Raw genomic sequence first — 15,732 nt, 5'->3', positions numbered from 1 at the left:
CTCGGCCCAATTCACGCCGCCCGACCACGGGAGCTCTCGCTGCGGCTGCGGGGTTCACTTTGCTCTGCCCTTTGCCCACTCGCAGCCCGGGCATTAGTACTTACGGCCTCCGTACCAAAAAGCACCCACGTGGCTCAAGCCCTTCAAGGGGCTCTTGCTCTGGTGCCCCTGCTGCCAGGGGACACCCCTAAGGTGGTGATGGTGGCCCAGAGGCTTCCCACCTGCCATACCCCCTCACACCTCCCCCCAGACCCCAAAATACCCCCTCGAGGACCCCCAAGTCCCCACCCCATCACTCACGACGTCTCCGGGGTTTATCTGCACCGCGCTGAATCCCCCCAGGCCCCTGGCTGCCGCCCTGGCTTCCAAAGGGATTTTCCCTGGATTTTCCCAAAGCGTGACAGCCTGGGGGGCCCACACACAGAGCTGGGAGGAGGGAGGGGGCCGAAGCAACGGGTAGCACCACGGGGCAGGGGGTGAGGTGGAGTGTGTAGGCCCTGCCTTCCGCCTTTGTTCTGCCTAAGCCCCGCCCCACCACCTTAGCCACGCCCATTTCCCCAAACCCCCCGTCCCCCTTGGTCCCTGTCCCAGCACCTTGGCCCTGCCAACACTCGTCCCACCCACCTCAGCCCCGCCCCTCCCACCTTAGCCCCGCCCTGGGAGTCTGTAGCCAAAATCGCTTTAATTTGCCTCATTACAGCGGCCCCGCCCGCCGGGGGGGGGCTGGGGGCAGTGTTAATGCTTGTGTATAGGGATGGGTGGGGTCGAGGGGGTCCAATCCTCCCCCCCTCAATGCTGGGGTCCCCCCTCAGTGCCCGGGGCCCCTGGGTGGTGGAGGGGCCCTGGGGTCCACCCCTCCCGGGGCCAGGGTCACCTCCCTCCCCGCACCTGGCCCCGCCCCTCCCGGAGGCGGAGCCGAGGGGTCTCGAGGGGTGGGGTTCCTCCCTCCACTAGCGTCCATGATTGGTCCATCTGGGCCGCCTGCCCTAGTCCCTCATTGGCCGGCGGACCCAGCGATACAATTGGACGGTGGAAGCGCGGCGGCACAAGGTGATTGGCTGAAGAGTCCCGGGGAGGCGACGCCATTGGGTAGAGGCAGGCAGGGTCCTGACGGGCCTCAGCCAATGGCAGGCTGAGGGCGGGGCCACCGGCACATGCCATTGGCTGCCCAGCACCACCTTCATGCTTCACCCCTGCGCAGGGCCCCACCCCTTGCACCCCATTGGCTGGCTCAGCAAAATCCATCTTCTGATTGGCTGCAGGCGGGATCCGGGCCCCGGACCCCGGGGAGGCTCGTCCTGGGGAGCGGGGGGGGAGGATCAGGGAGGAACTCACCTCCACCCGCTCCTGGGGAATCCCCCAGGGCCGCCCCCCAAATTTCACTGCCTTTCCCCCCAAAAAACTGTCCGACCCACAGGGACACCCCAACTTTCAGCGCCCTTCCCCCCCCAAAAATCCCCCCCCCCCCGGGACGCCCAACCCTCAGTGGCCTCGCACCCCCCAAAATTCCCACACCCCACACCCCCCGAACCCCAGGGACCACCCCCTAAGTTTGGGAACCCCCCTCGACATAACCCTCTCCCAGACACCCCTCAAAACCCCCGATACCCCCCCCCCAAAAAACCCTGGGACCCACAGCCTCCTGAAGCCCCCCCCCCCCCCCCGCTCACCATTGGATGCTGGGGTGGGAGCATCAGGCAGGGGGAGGGGGCTGCAGCGGGGCTGGGGGGGGGCGGGAGGCCTTTCCCCGCAGGATGTCGATGACCTGGGGGGAAGGATGGAGTCAGCGGCGGGGGGGGGGAAATCCCCCTGCCCCAGGCACCCCAAAACCCACCCGCGCCACCCTGCCCCCCCACCCCCCCCAGGCAACCCCAGGTCCTTCCCCCATACTCCCAGCTGTGTCCCCCCAAGCCCCCCCATTCCCCACCCCTCCACTGCACCCCAAACCCTGGAGCTCATGCCCCTGCATGCCAAAGCCCCCCACACCCCACAACCCATTGCAATTCAGCGCCCCCCCCCCGCCCCAGCCCCCTTTGCCCCCCCAGCTTCTGCCAGCCCCCTCGCTCCCCCACTCCTCAACCCCCCAGCCCCCCCCAAGCCCCTAGCACACCCCAGCGTGCCCCTGCCAGCCCCCCCCCCCATTCCCTATCCCCCCAGCCCCCTACCCCCCACGCACACACACCTGCCGGCTGCTGGCCACAGCCAGGGGGGTCTCGTTGTGGTAGTTCTTGATGCCGCAGTCGGCGCCACTGCGCAGCAGCAGCCGCAGGACCCCCAGCAGCCCCCGGCCCGCAGCCGCATGCAGCGCCGTGCACCCCGCGTATGACTGCGCGTTCACGCTGGCGCCCCGCTGGGGGGGGGCGCGTCAGCACCCACCCCCATCACCCTGACCCCCCGCCAGACCCCCAGCCCATGGATACCCCCCTCCAGACAGCCCCCAGCCTCCTCACAGCCCCCAGTCCCCCCAGACACCCGCCATAGCCCCCCAAATCACGCCCAGCCCCCCCAAGCCCCCCAAACACCCCCTGAACACCCCCCCAAGACAACCCCAGCCACTCCAAACGCACCCGAAGTGCCCCCCAAGACTCCCTCAGCCCCACAAACACCCCCCAGCCCACCCAAAGCACCCCAAACGCTCCTCAAGACGCCCCCAGCCCCCCTAAGATCCCCCCTAGCCCACACACCCCCCACAGACCCCCTCCCAGCCCCCACCCTGCCCCCCACCTGGATGAGCAGCTCTGCCATCTCCAGGCTGTTGCTCTCCACCGCATGAAGCAGCGGCGAGCGACCACTCTTGATGTCCTGGGGGGGTGGGGGGTCACAGAGGTCAGGGGGACGCCAAAGCCCCCCAGAAGCCCCCAGCCCAGGACTGCCCCAGCCCCCCAGAACCCCCTGAGACCCCACCCCATGGAAAACTCCCCCAGTCCCAGGGCCCCCTGAGCCCCCTCACCCCATGGACACCCCCCCAGTCCCAGGACCCCCTGAGCCCCCATCTCATGGTCTCCCCACCCCAGCCCCAGGACCCCCTAAGCTCCCACCCCATGGACCCCCCAGGACCCCTGACCCTCACCCCTTGGACACCCCTCACCCCAGTCCCACGACCTCCTTACCCACGCCCCCCATGGACCCCCCCCAGCCCCAGGACCCCCTGAGACCCGACCCCCCCCGCCCCCCACCACGGCGTCGATGTCAGCCCCATGCTCCAGCAGCAGCAGGACGTTCTCACGGGCACCGGAGCTGACGGCCACGTGCAGGGGGGTCAGGCCTTGGGGGGGGGGGGTGGGGGGGGCAGGGGAGGGTCAGGGGGAGGCACCCCACAGGTTCCCCCCAGCCCCCCCGTAACGCACCAATTTGGGGCAGCACAGCCCGTTTGGGTGGCCCCGCTGCCCCCCGCCTCCCGTGACCCACACTGACCCTCCCCTCTGTGTCCCCTGCTGCCCCCCCGTGACCCCCGCTGCCCCCTCTGTGCCCCCCACTGCTGCCCAGCGCCCCCCCCATTCCCCCCCCATTCAATCCTGTACCCCCCGTAGCCCCTCCCCCCGCCCCCCAGTCAATCCTGTACCCCCCGTAGCCCCTCCCCCCGCCTCCCAGTCCCTCGTGTACCCCCGTAGCCCCTCCCTCCGGCCCTTCCCCCGTCGCCCCTCAAGACCCTCCCAGTCCCTCCTGTACCCCCCAGCCCCTCCATTCCCTCCCGTAGCCCCCCCCCCAGTCCCTCCCGTACCCCCCCATATCCCCGACCCCCCCCTCACCCTCATAGTCGCGCGCCTGCAGGTCGGGCCCCCCCCGCAGCAGCTCGCGCAGGCACCGCGGCGCGCGCCGCTCGCAGGCCAAGTGCGGGGCGGTTCGGCCCAGCCGGTCCCGCGCGCCGGGGCACGCGCCGTGCGCCACCAGCAGCCGCACCAGCGCCGCCTGCCGCGTGATCACCGCCACGTGCAGCGGCGTCTGGGGGAGGGGACGGGGGTCAGAGGGGTCGGGGCGGAGGGGGGGGGCGATGGGTGCGAGGGCGTGCACAAGGTGTGCGTGAGCAATGCACGAGGCGTGCACGGGGGATGTGCAAAGAGTGCACAAGGCAGGCTGGGGTGTGCGGGAGGGGTACACAAGGATGTGCACGAGGAGAGCGCAAGCAATGCACGAGGAGAGCACAAGCAATGCGCAAGGGGTGTGCAAAGAGTGCACAAGGCAGGCTGGGGTGTGCGGGAGGGGTACACAAGGATGTGCACGAGGAGAGCACAAGCAATGCACGAGGAGAGCACAAGCAATGCGCAAGGGGTGTGCAAAGAGTGCACAAGGCAGGCTGGGGTGTGCGGGAGGGGTACACAAGGATGTGCACGAGGAGAGCACAAGCAATGCACGAGAGCACAAGCAATGCACGAGGGGTGTGCAAAGAGTGCACAAGGCAGGCTGGGGTGTGCGGGAGGGGTACACAAGGATGTGCACGAGGAGAGCGCAAGCAATGCACGAGGGCTGCACAAGGGGTGCACGAGGCGGGCTGAAGTGTACACGAGGGGTGCTGGGAAGGTGCCAGGGGGAGCCCGATGGGTGCAGGAGTGTGCAAGGCCATGCATGAGGGAAGCATGAGGCATGCACAAGGGACGTGCAAAGCGCGCACGAGGCAGGCTGGGGCGAGCATGAGGGTGCACAGGGGGTGCAGGGAAGGATGCACGAGGCGTGCCGGATGGGTGTGAGGGCGTGCAAGGGCACGTGCAAGAGATGTACAAGGCGTGCGCAAGGCATACACGAGGCAGGCTGGGGTGTGCAAGCTTCATGGGTCATGTGCAAGGGGCGAGCACAGGGGGGGGGGGGGGGGGGCTGTGTGTCCCCATGCCCCCCGTGTCCCCCCACATCCCTCAGCCCCCCACAAAACCCCTACCACACCCCAGAGTGCCCCAGCCCCCCCGCCCCCCATTCCCTGCCCCTCCAGTCCCCCAGTCCCCAGCCACCCTCAGGCCCCCCCTCAGCCCCCTTGCTCTCCCCACCCCCTAGCCCCCCATCCTCCTCAGCCCCCCCAGCCCCCCAAGTTCCCAACCCCCCCCGGCCCCCCACCTGCCGCAGCCGGTTGAACACGTCCAGGTGACACCCCCCCTGCAGGAACAGCCCCACCAGGCGCCGCGCAGCCCCCACGGCCCCCTGAGCCACCGCGATGTGCAGCGCCCTGGGGGGGGGTCAGCGGGGTCAGGGGGGATGGGGTGGGCACAGTGGAGGCAGGGGGGGTGCAAGGGGGGGCAGGGGTGCCACGGGGGGGGGCACTGGGGGGTCAGGAGGGCGATATAAGGGACATGGGGGGTCCCCGGAGGGGCACTGGGGGGGGGCACGGGGGGCCGTGAGTCACGAGGGGCTGCGGCTGGGGAGGATAAAGGCACCGGGGGGGAGGGGGAGGAGGAAGCCGCCCCACCCCCCGCGCTTCCAGTAAAGGGGCGTGGTCGTGTCGGTGACGTCACTTGGTGGAGGGGCGGGGGCACCCACCGGGGCCGGGGATTCCCCGGGCCGGGGGGGGGGGGACCTGAGGGAGGTCTCCGGGGGGGGCCAGTAAGAGGCTTATTATGGGCTTCCCCCATAATAGGCTGGGGTTGGGGGCGTCCCGGGGGGGGTCAGGATTCCTGGGGGGGGGAGGTCCCTATTAAGAAGATTATTATGGCCTCCCCGTTGCGGGGCTCCCAGGGGAGGTTCCATGGGGGGGGTCCTACGGAGAGGGGGTCCTACAGGGGGATTGCCACGGGGGGTGGTCCTTGGAGGGGTCCCCAAAGAGGGGGGTTTCTACAGGATGATTCCCACGGAGGGGGGGGAGGGGGTCTCAGGAGGGGGTCCCACGGAGGGGGGGTTCCCGGGGGGGGTCCCGCGACTCACGTGTCACCGTCCTCGTCCTGCCCGGTGGCGGCCGCGATGTCGGCGGCTATTTGGGTCTGGGGGGGTCCCAGCACGGCCAGGGGGGGCGCGGGGGGGAGGGCCAGGATCCCCGGAGGGGGCACCAGGCCGGCTCCGGCCCCCCCTTGCAGCGGCAGCGGCAGCTCCCCCCGCAGCCCTGCGAGCGTGGGGGTACCAATAGGGGTGGGGGAGTCAGCCGGGGGGGGGTCACCCCCGGGGGGGGAGGGGGGGGGGCTTGTCTCACCTGCGAAGAAGGCAGCGGGTGGGGGTGGGAAGCCGAGGGGGAAGGCCGGGGGGGGGGCTGGGGGGGGGGGGCGCTGGGGGGCACCCCCGCGGTGCTTTCCCCGAGGGGGGGGGTCCGTCCCCCCCCAGCGCCCCCCGCATCGCCGAGCGCCGCTTCCGCAGCGGCAGCGAAGCCTCGGAGGGGGGCGGGGGGGCGGGGAGGGGGGGGCCAGGGGGGGCCCCCCGGCGGGTCCGCAGGTCCACGGGCAGCTCCTCCGCCATGGCGGGGGGGGGGGTCTGTGCCCCCCCCGTGCCGGGGGTCCCGTCCCGGCCGCCCGCGTCCCGCCGCGGAAGCGACCCGGGGACTTCCCCGCCGGCGGCCCCTCCCCCACGGGGAGGGGGGGGGAGGGGGACACACACACGGGGCCGCCCCTCCCCCACACCCCAGCCCCGCCCCCGCCGTGGGGACCCCGGGGAGGGGCGGGGGTTCCCCCGCGCGCGGCCACGCCCCCCCGGGGAGGCTGCAGGGGGGGGGATGGGGTAAGCGCGCGTGTGGGGGCGGGGGGGGGGGGTGTCCAGGCGGTATCACGGCGGGGCACGCGCACACACAGCCCCCCCATCCCCCCATTCCCCCCCGGGACCCCCCCCCAGCCGCGCACGCGGCCCTGGCTGCGCACACGCGTGTGCACACACGGGCCGGGCCCTGCCCCTCCCCCCCTCCCCCCTGCCATCGGCCTTCCCCGGCCCCCCAGGGACTGGGTTCCCCCCCCGCCCCCCCTCGGGTGGGTGCTATGCCCCCCCCCCCCCCCGAGAATGGGGTGTCCCTCCCGCGCCCCCCCCCTCGGGTGAACGGGGACCCTCCCGGGCCCCCCCCTCCCCGTGCACAGGGGGTGCCATCTGCCACTTGGGGGGGGCTGGGGCAGGCGAGGGGTCAGGGTCGGGGTCAGGGTCAGGGGGAGCTGGGGTCGGGGTCAGGGTCAGAGGTGGGGACAGGGTCAAGGTCAGGGTCAGGGGCCAGGAATTAGCGGCCGGGACATGGGGGGACAGGGCCGGGGGGCGGGGGGCAGCTCCAGGGGGGCCGGGGGTCCCAGCCGGTGCAGGGGGGGCACGAGGGGGTACCGGGGGATGAGGGGGGGGAGCAGCATGGGGACAGACAGGGAGGCGGGGGGGGGGGGGCCCAGCCCCACCTCCACCCCCAGGTGTTTCCCGTCAGCCCCGCCCCCACGGGGGGGCCCCAAGGTGCGGCTGGTCCCCCCTCTCCCTTCCTCCCCCCCCTCAAAATGGCTCCGCTGTTGCTGCTGGTGCTGCTGCTGCTGCTGGAGGGGGGGCTCCCCTCCGCCCCCCTGCCCTTGCCACACTCGCCCCGGCAGGGGGGGGGGCGGCCCAGCTGCCATCGGCCTTCCCCGGCGCTGCCACCGCCCCCCCCCCAGGTTGGGGGGGGGGGCGCCCCGGACCCCCTTCCGCGGGGCTGCAGGAGAGACGGTGAGGGGGGGGGAGGGGCGGGGGGCTGGGGGATCCCTCTACCCCCCCCTCGGCTCCTCTCACCTCCACCCCCCAGGGCTGGGGGGGGAATGGGGGGTTTAGGAGGAGTCCGTGTGCCCCCCCTGACCCCTGTGCCCCCCCAGGCAGCCCCCACTTGCCCCGGAGCCGCCGCCGGGGCCACCGCCCCCACCACTCCCGCCCGCGCCCCCCCACCCGGGGGCTCCTGCTGCCGCTCTAGGGCCGGCCAGGGCCCCCCGGACCCCACAGACCCTCTTCCGCCAAGACCACCCCGGAGACCACTGGAACTCCCCCGGCCCCCTGTGACCACCCCCGACCTCCCCTGAACCTTTGTGACCCCCTCATGACCCCCCCTTTACCCCTGTGACCCCCCATGACACCCCATATCCCCCCTCTGTGACCCCTTTATGACCCCGCACCCCCCTGTGACCCCTCTCTGAACCTTTGTGACCTCCCGTGCCCCCATGAACCCCTGTGACCCCTTATGTCCTCCCCCCCTCCCGACTCCCCCGTGACCCCTCACCCCCCCTGCTGCCCTTTGACCCCTTTATGACCCCGTGACCCCACTCCCCGACCCCAGTGGTTGCCCTTGACCCTGCAGCCGCCCCCTCAGGGGGTCAGGGGTCAAGAGTCAGGGGTCGCGCTTCGCTACAATAAAGGCCTCAGAAAAATGCTAGTTCCGCTGCGCCGGGTCAGGGGTCGCAGCGGGGTCAGGGGTCGCAGCGCGGTCAGGGGTCGCGGGGGGGGGGGGGTCGCGCGCAGGCGCGGCGGGGGGCGGGGCCGGTCTCCAGGGCGACGCGCGTGGGGCTGGCGCTGATTGGTGGCGGCGCGTCACGTGGGCGGAAGCGGCGGGGCGGGGCGGGCGGCGGAGTGCAGGTGGGAGCTGGCGTAGGGGGGGGGGGAGGCTCGCGCGCGCGACCCCCACGGCGCCCCATAGAGCCTCACAGCGGCCCATAGACCCCCCCACCCGGGTTGCCCCACAGCGACCCGCATAGAACCCCCCCCCGGCTGCCCCATAGGGGCCCACAGACCCCCACATAACGCCCCATAGCCCCACCGGGGCTGCCCCGTGGACCCTCCCCCCATGGCACCCCATAGCGCCCCATAGCGCCCTATGGCTGCCCCGACACATCTCTGCACCCCGTGGCAGGTCCTGGTGCCCCACAGGCCCCCCCGCCCCTCTGCCCCCTGCCCCGCTCCCCTATCCCAGCTTCCCCCCCCCCCAGTGCCCCCTGCCCCACTGTCCCGGCCCCTCCCCCCGCCCCGCCGTCTTGCTCAACACGGCCCCAGATGCCCCCTGGGACCCCCCTGAGGAGCCGCTGGGGGGGGAGGGGCGGCGCCCCCCAGTCCCTCCCTTCTGCCCCACTTGGCACATCCAGCACCTTTGCCCTTCCGGCGCCCCCCGCCTCCCTCATCGCGCTCCCCCCCGCCCCCGCATCAGCCCCATAGCTGACCCTCGCCCCCTGTAACACGCCCTGCCCCACCCCCCCTGCCCTGCTCCCTCAGCCCCTTAACTGACCCTGCCCCCCCAAATCCCCCTGCCCCCCCACCCCTCCTGGCCCCCCCTGCCCCACCACCTCACCTCCCATAAGTGACCCTTGCCCTCCATAACTGTCACTAAGCCCCACCCGGCTGCATCAGCCCCCTATAACTGACCCTCCTTCCCTCATAACCTCTCCTAGCCCCCCACCCCAGCTCTCACCCCACTGTAACCCTCCCTGACCCCCCATCACCCCTCCTACCCCCCTCATAACCCCCCCGACCCACCACAACCCCTGCTACCCCCCCATAACCCCCTCTTACCCCCAACCCCTCCTACCCTCCCCACCCCCAGCCCCTCCCCCCTCGGGGGTGGGTGGGTCCCCCAGCTCCATAACCCCCCTGACCCCCCCATATAACCCCCCCTGAGCCCCCCAAACCCTCTCTACCCCCACCCCTCCCCAGCCCCTCCCTCCTGGGGGTGGGAGGTGGGTGGTAGCCGAGTGGGTGGGTGGGAGGTGGGTGACAGTTGAGGGGGTGGGGTCACCGGGGGGGTGGGGTTCCCCAGTTCCATAAACCCCCCTGACACCCCCCCCGTGCCCTCCCCCAGCAGCATGGACTCGCGGCCGCTGTTCCAGGCGCTGGCAGCGCTGGCGGATGACAACGCCACCTTCTTCCAGCAGCGTGGGGGCGCGGGCGGGCGGCGCTTGGCCGACGCCTTCACGGCTCTGCGAGACCATGCGGCGCGGCTGGAGCCGGCGCTGCGGCATGTGGCACGGCTCTGCCACCTCTTTGACCTGGACGAGGCGACGCCAGGCAACGGCTACCGCAGCCTGGTGCAAACGGCCCGCTGCTGCCTGGCGCATGCCCTGCACAAGAGCCGCTGCGTGGCTGCACAGCGCCGCAGCCTCTTCTTCCGCGCCGCGCACAACGCAGCGGAGCTGGAGGCGTATGGCGCGGCACTGGCACAGCTTCGCGCCCTGCTCGGCCTGGCCCAGCGCCTGCTGGCGCGCAACCGGCCCGGCTGCCTCTTCCCGCCCGAGGGCGACGGGCTGGCGCAGCTGGTGCTGCGCGAATACAGCACCATGCACAATGCCTGCTTCTACGGCCGCTGCCTCGGCTTCCAGGTGGGGCTGGGGGGCGCGTTGCATGGGGGCGTGTCGCACGGGGTCCCAGGGTTTGCAAGGGACAAGGTCATGGGGGTGCATTGCATGAGGACGTTTTGCACGGGGACGTTGCACAGGGACATGGGGTTTGCAGGGGACGAGGTCACAGGGATGTGTTGCACAAGGATGTGTTGCACAGGGATGTTGCACAGGGACGTGGGGTTTGTGGGGGACGAGGTCATGGGGACACGTTGCACAGGGATGTGTTGCACAGGGACACGTTGCACGGGGATGTGTTGCACAGGGACACGTTGCATGGGCACGTGGGGGTTGCAGGAGACGAGGCCATAGGGCTGTGTTGCACAACGACACGTTGCATGGGGATGCGTTGCATGGGGTATGGGGTTTGCAGGGGACGAGGTCATGGGGATGCATTGCACAAGGACACGTTGCACAGGAACACATTGCACGGGGCGGGGGGGTTGCAGGGAGTGTGTTGCACGAGGACGAGCTTGTGAGTGACGTGAGGACAAGGTCACTTGGGGTCTGCAGGGCACGGGGGCATGGGGACGTGTTGCACAGGGACGAGCTCCTGCAGAGCTGCGTGTTTGCAGGGGACGGGGCAGCATTGGGTGACCCTGGCTGAGCCCGTGTGCCCCCTCATGCCCCCGCAGTTCGCCCCCTCCATCCGCCCCCTCCTGCAGACCATCGCCATTGGCCTCGTCTCCTATGGGGAGAGCTACCGGCGCAACGAGACAGGGCTGGGTGAGTGGTGGGGGTCCTGGGGCTGGGGAGGGAGGGGGGAGGGGGGGGAGGTCCCGGTGCCCCACCCTCACCCCCTCGTTCCCCCAGGGGGGGCGGCTGGGTCGCTGTTCACCAGTGGGAAGTTCGCACTGGACCCCGAGCTGCGGGGGGCCGAGTTTGAGCGGGTGACGCAGAACCTGGATGTGCAGTTCTGGAAGCGCTTCTGGAACCTGACCGAGAGCGAGCTGCTGGCGGTCAGCAGGGGGGGGGGAGGCCAGACCCCCCCCGACCCCCCCCAGAGACACACCCCCAACCCCCCCCGACCCCACCCCAGCACCCGTGGGGGTCCCACCCCCCCAGATACCCCTACACACCCCCCACCCTGACCCTCAGGGGTGGTCCCACCCCCCCGACCCCCCACATCCCCCCCCAGATCTCCCACGGCCCCCAGGGGGATCCCACTGCCCCAGATCCCCCCCACACACCCTTCCCCCAGCCCCCAGGGGAGTCCCAGACCCTGCCGAAACCCCCATGGGTGGTCACAGACACACATACCCTCAACCCCTTGGTGGGGTCCCAGCCCCCCACCCAACCGCTCGGTGTGTCCCAGCCCCCTGACCACCCCCCTTGCCCCCCCAGTCGGTGGCCAGCATGGCGGCGGCGCAGGTGGGGGTGTGCCGGGCGCTGACTGTGCCCCCTGAGCCGCTGGAGCTGCCGCTGGAGGCGGACCCCAAGGTCACGGTCACCATCGCCCCCCCGGTGGCACACACGGGGCCCGGGCCCGTGCACATGAGACTGCTGTCGTACCAGCTGCGTGAGGGGCAGGTGCGGGCGGCACGGGGAGGGGGTGGCCGGGGGTGGGGGCACTGGGTGAGGGGGGGCCAGGCTGGCTGGGGTGGGGGTACTGGGGGTCTGTGGGGCAGTTTTGGGGGGGCACTGGGTGTCCATGGGGCAGGGTTGAGGGAGGAGACCGGGGGTCCCTGCTGTGGAGAGGGATCTGTGGGGCAGGGTCTGTCTGGAGGGCACTGGGGGTCCATGGGGTGGGGTCTGTTTTGGGAGAGGGGTACTGGGGGTCTGGAGTCTATTTTGGGGGAGGGGTACTGGGGGTCTGTGGGCCAGTTTTGGGGCAGGGCACTGGGGGTCCCTGAGTGCATGTGTGTGCACACGTTGCGGGGGGGAGGTCTCACAACCCATTCACCCCCCCAGGACAGTCCAGCTCTCACCGCCCTGACCCGCGCCGAGGGGTCACTGGGACCCTTACGCTGGTGGCGGGGGCCCCCCCTGCCCCCCTCCCCCGCCCTGCTGGTGCATTTCCATGGGGGGGGGTTTGTGGCACAGACCTCGCGCTCGCACGAGCCTTACCTGCGGGGGTGGGCGCGCGATCTGGGGGTCCCCATCCTCTCGGTGGACTACGCCCTGGCCCCCGAAGCCCCCTTCCCCCGGGCGCTGGAGGAATGCTTCTATGCCTACTGCTGGGCCCTGCGCCACTGTCACCTGCTGGGTGAGGGGGGCGCCTGAAGGGGGGGGGGGCAGACCTTGGGGGGCGCACCCGTGTGTGTGTGGGGTCTTGGTGGGGTGACCTCTCTCGGGATGACACCCCCCCTGGAGCTGCCCCACTGTGGGGGTCATCCCCCTCCCCGGGTGACCTGAGTCAGGGTGACACCCCCCCCACACCCCCCCGGAGCTGACCCACTGTGGGGGTCATCCCCCCCCCGGGGTGACCCGAGTCAGGGTGACACCCACCCCCACCCCCCCCCGGAGCTGACCCACTGTGGGTGTCCCCCCCCGGGGTGACCCGAGTCAGGGTGACACAACCCCCGGAGCTGATCCCCTCCCACTGGGTGCCCCCCCCGCCCCGTGGTTGTGTCCCCCCGTGCAGGAGCTCACCCTCCCCCCCCCCCCCCCCGGTTCCCCCCCCAGGCTCGACGGCGCAGCGCGTGTGCCTGGCGGGGGACAGCGCGGGGGGAAACCTGTGCCTGGCGGTGGCGCTGCGGGCGGGGGCGGTGGGCGTGCGCCCCCCCCAGGGGCTGGTGGTGGCCTACCCGGTGACACTGGTGCAGGCCGCCCCCTCCCCATCGCGCCTGCTGTCGCTGCTGGACCCGCTGCTGCCGCTCAGTGTCCTCTGTGCCTGCCTGGGTGCCTACGCAGGTGGGGGGGGGGGATGTAGATGGGGGGCGGGGGGCATGGGGGCGCATTGGGGAGATGGGGGGCCGGGGGCAGATGGAGGGCTATTGGAGGATGGGGGGACGGGGGGCATGGGGGAGATGGGGGGGGTGGGGGGGCTGCGGGGAGATGGGGGACGTTGGGGCTGGGGGGGCCGGGCGAGCTGGGGGACAAACACGGGGGAGGGGGGAGGGGCGGGGGGCACCGCTGGGGTACCGACCTCCCGCCCCGGGCGGTTTGGCGACCCTCTGCCTCCCGCCAGGGACGGAGGAGGAGGAGGAGGAGGAGAAGGAGGAGGAGGGGGAAGGGAAGACCGCCCCTCCCCCCCCGGAGCCCCTGAGCCCCCTGCGGCTGCTGCGGGACCTGCGGCAGGGGGCGGCCGCCTGGCTAGGGGGGCTCCTGCAGGGCCCCCCCCCCCCGGCCCGGTACGGGGGAGTGGGCACGGGGGCGGGGCACGGGGCGGTGTTGGGGATGAGGGGAATATGGGGGGGCGGGGGGGGGGGTGTTGGGGCCACGCGGGGGCGGGGTACGGGGGGGGGAGGGTGAAGCGTTGGGGACATGGGGGAGGCCGGGGACGGAGGGTGGTATTGGGGGCGGGGGGGGGGCGTTGGCGACATGGGGGTGGTGGGGAGTGGTGGGGACGTGGGGGAGGCCAGTGGGGGGACATGGGGGATGGTGGGGACATGGGGGGTCTGGGGGTGTTTGGGGGGGGATGGTGTGGTCTCTCACCCCCCCTGCAGAGCCGGCGCTGACGGCAGAGGGCGCAAGGGAGGAGCAGCCCCCGGACAACCCCCCCCCGGAGGGCAGGGACCCCCCCCGAGGCGGGGGAGGGGGCGCAGGAGGACCCGGACACGTTCCAGCCGTTGCGCAGCCGTGGCCCCCCCGCCCGCTTCCTGCAGCGCCCCTCCCCCCTGGCGCGCAACCCCCTGGTGTCCCCCCTGCTGGCCCCCGACCCCTTGCTGTGCACCCTGCCCCCCCTGCACCTCGTGGTGAGACCCGCCGGACCCCCGCCCCCTCCTCGGGACCCTCCCCCCCCCCTCGAGGCCCCCATCCTCACCCGAGGACCCCCTGGGACCCTCACCCCTTCAGGACCCCCCCTGGGACCCCCAGACCCCCTCGGGGAAACCCTGGGCGCGCAAACACACCCCTGGGGTACCCCCACACCCCGGGATTCCCCACCCCTGTGCTCCCCCCCCCCCAACTCCTTGTGCCCCCCCGATCCCCGTGCCCTCCACCTCCCCCCGCCTCGTGCTACCCCCTGAACCTTTGTGCCCCCCCTGCCCCCCTCTTGTGACCCCACTGACCCCTGTGCCCCTACGACCCCTTGTGCCCCTATTCCCCGTGCTCCCCCGACCCATTGTGCCCCCACTGACACCCCCCCTCCGTGCCCCTCGACCCCCCCTGACCCCTACCCCTGTGCCCCCCCCCCAGGCCTGCGCGCTGGACCCGATGCTGGACGACTCGGTGGCGCTGGCACGGCGGCTGCGGGGGCTGGGGCGGCCAGTGACACTGCGGGTGGTCCCCGACCTCCCCCACGGCTTCCTCAGCCTGGGACCCCTCAGCGCCGAGACGCGACGCGCCACCGCGCTCTGCACGCGCCTCATCCGCAGCGTGCTGGCCCCCCCCGAGCCCCCCCGCCGGGGGTCGCTGCTGGTGGGGGCACGCCGGGACAGCCTGGCCCCCCTGGACCCCTCCCGCCGGGGGTCCGTGATGTTGGGGTTACGTAAGGACAGCCTGACCCCCTTGGAGACCACTCGCCGGGGGTCCATGATGTTGGGGTCACGTAAGGACAGCCTGACCCCCTTGGAGACCTCTCGCCGGGGCTCAGTGATGTTGGGGTCCCGCCGCGACAGCCTGATCCCCTCAGAGACCCCTCGCCGGGACAGCCTGACCCCCCTGGACTCCTCCCGCCGGGGGTCAGTGATGTTGGGGTTCCGCCGGGACAGCCTGGCCACCTCAGAGACCCCCAGGCGAGGGTCGATGCTGGTGGGGTCACCTAAGGACAGCCTGGCCCCCCAGGATCCCCCCCAGCAGGGGTCGGTGCTGGTGGGGTCACCTAAGGACAGCCTGGCCCCCCAGGATCCCCCCCAGCAGGGGTCGGTGCTGGTGGGGTCACCTAAGGACAGCCTGGCCCCCCAGGATCCCCCCCAGCAGGGGTCGGTGATGCTGGGGTCACCTAAGGACAGCCTGGCCCCCCAGGATCCCCCCCAGCAGGGGTCGGTGATGCTGGGGTCACCTAAGGACAGCCTGGATCCACAGGACCCCCCCCACCAGGGGTCTATGCTGGTGGGGTCACATGAGGACAGCCCGGTCGCCCCTGAGACCCCCCGTCGGGGGTCGATGGTGTCAGGGTCACACGAGGACACCTCTGCAACCCATGGTGGGGGGATCGCAGCGACCCCCGGCACTGCTGAGGCCCGACCCCCCATCAGGGGTCTCCCCCCAGCTAGTGCCCCCCCCCATGGCGCCCTGGCGCAGCCCCCCCCCATGCTGCGGGACGCCAGCAGAGGCGGGGGGGGCTACCCTACCCGGGCAGGGGTTCAGCGGGGTCCCACCTGTCGCACGCCGCCCCAGCGGCCCTGCGGGGCGCGAGGTGGGGTCCTGACACCTACCACCCACCATGGGGGGGGGGGGGTCCCCATGGCGGGTGGGGGTG

At 72.1% G+C, this 15,732-nt stretch overlaps 2 protein-coding genes and 1 long non-coding RNA gene across 5 annotated transcripts; 2 read left to right on the top strand and 1 right to left on the bottom strand.

Annotated features, from left to right (window-relative positions):
- Window positions 1–663: 663 nt before the first annotated feature.
- LOC119145426 (B-cell lymphoma 3 protein-like) lies at window positions 664–6,727 on the bottom strand. 3 transcript variants are annotated; one of them, XM_037381880.1, is made up of 9 exons: window positions 6,107–6,727; window positions 5,845–6,019; window positions 5,044–5,152; window positions 3,750–3,942; window positions 3,177–3,265; window positions 2,725–2,802; window positions 2,183–2,339; window positions 1,671–1,765; window positions 664–1,298 (listed from the first exon to the last, which is right to left on the bottom strand). In XM_037381880.1, exons 1-9 carry the CDS (start codon window positions 6,702–6,704, stop codon window positions 1,188–1,190), a joined length of 1,605 nt encoding a protein of 534 aa, XP_037237777.1. In that variant the 5' UTR covers window positions 6,705–6,727; the 3' UTR covers window positions 664–1,187. The 3 variants fall into 3 exon arrangements, with proteins under 3 accessions (XP_037237777.1, XP_037237778.1, XP_037237779.1); XM_037381882.1 differs by having other exon boundaries at window positions 1,181–1,298; window positions 2,183–2,350; XM_037381881.1 differs by lacking the exon at window positions 3,177–3,265 and having other exon boundaries at window positions 2,183–2,350.
- Window positions 6,728–7,253: 526 nt separating this feature from the next.
- LOC119144850 lies at window positions 7,254–8,260 on the top strand. The gene is made up of 2 exons (XR_005103231.1): window positions 7,254–7,566; window positions 7,710–8,260. It is a non-coding gene; the product is annotated as an uncharacterized LOC119144850 (long non-coding RNA).
- A 168-nt stretch (window positions 8,261–8,428) lies between these two features.
- LIPE (lipase E, hormone sensitive type) lies at window positions 8,429–14,703 on the top strand. The gene is made up of 10 exons (XM_037380714.1): window positions 8,429–8,460; window positions 9,677–10,190; window positions 10,844–10,934; window positions 11,022–11,167; window positions 11,553–11,738; window positions 12,120–12,414; window positions 12,834–13,061; window positions 13,339–13,501; window positions 13,817–14,065; window positions 14,508–14,703. The coding sequence occupies exons 2-10, from the start codon at window positions 9,678–9,680 to the stop codon at window positions 14,581–14,583; spliced, it is 1,947 nt and encodes a 648-aa protein (XP_037236611.1). The 5' UTR covers window positions 8,429–8,460; window position 9,677; the 3' UTR covers window positions 14,584–14,703.
- Window positions 14,704–15,732: the final 1,029 nt, after the last annotated feature.

Source organism: Falco rusticolus, chromosome 3 (genome assembly GCF_015220075.1).
Source record: "Falco rusticolus isolate bFalRus1 chromosome 3, bFalRus1.pri, whole genome shotgun sequence".
Lineage (NCBI taxonomy): Eukaryota > Metazoa > Chordata > Aves > Falconiformes > Falconidae > Falco > Falco rusticolus.
Note: the sequence above shows the minus strand (reverse complement) of the source record. Positions and strands in the feature narration are given on the sequence as shown.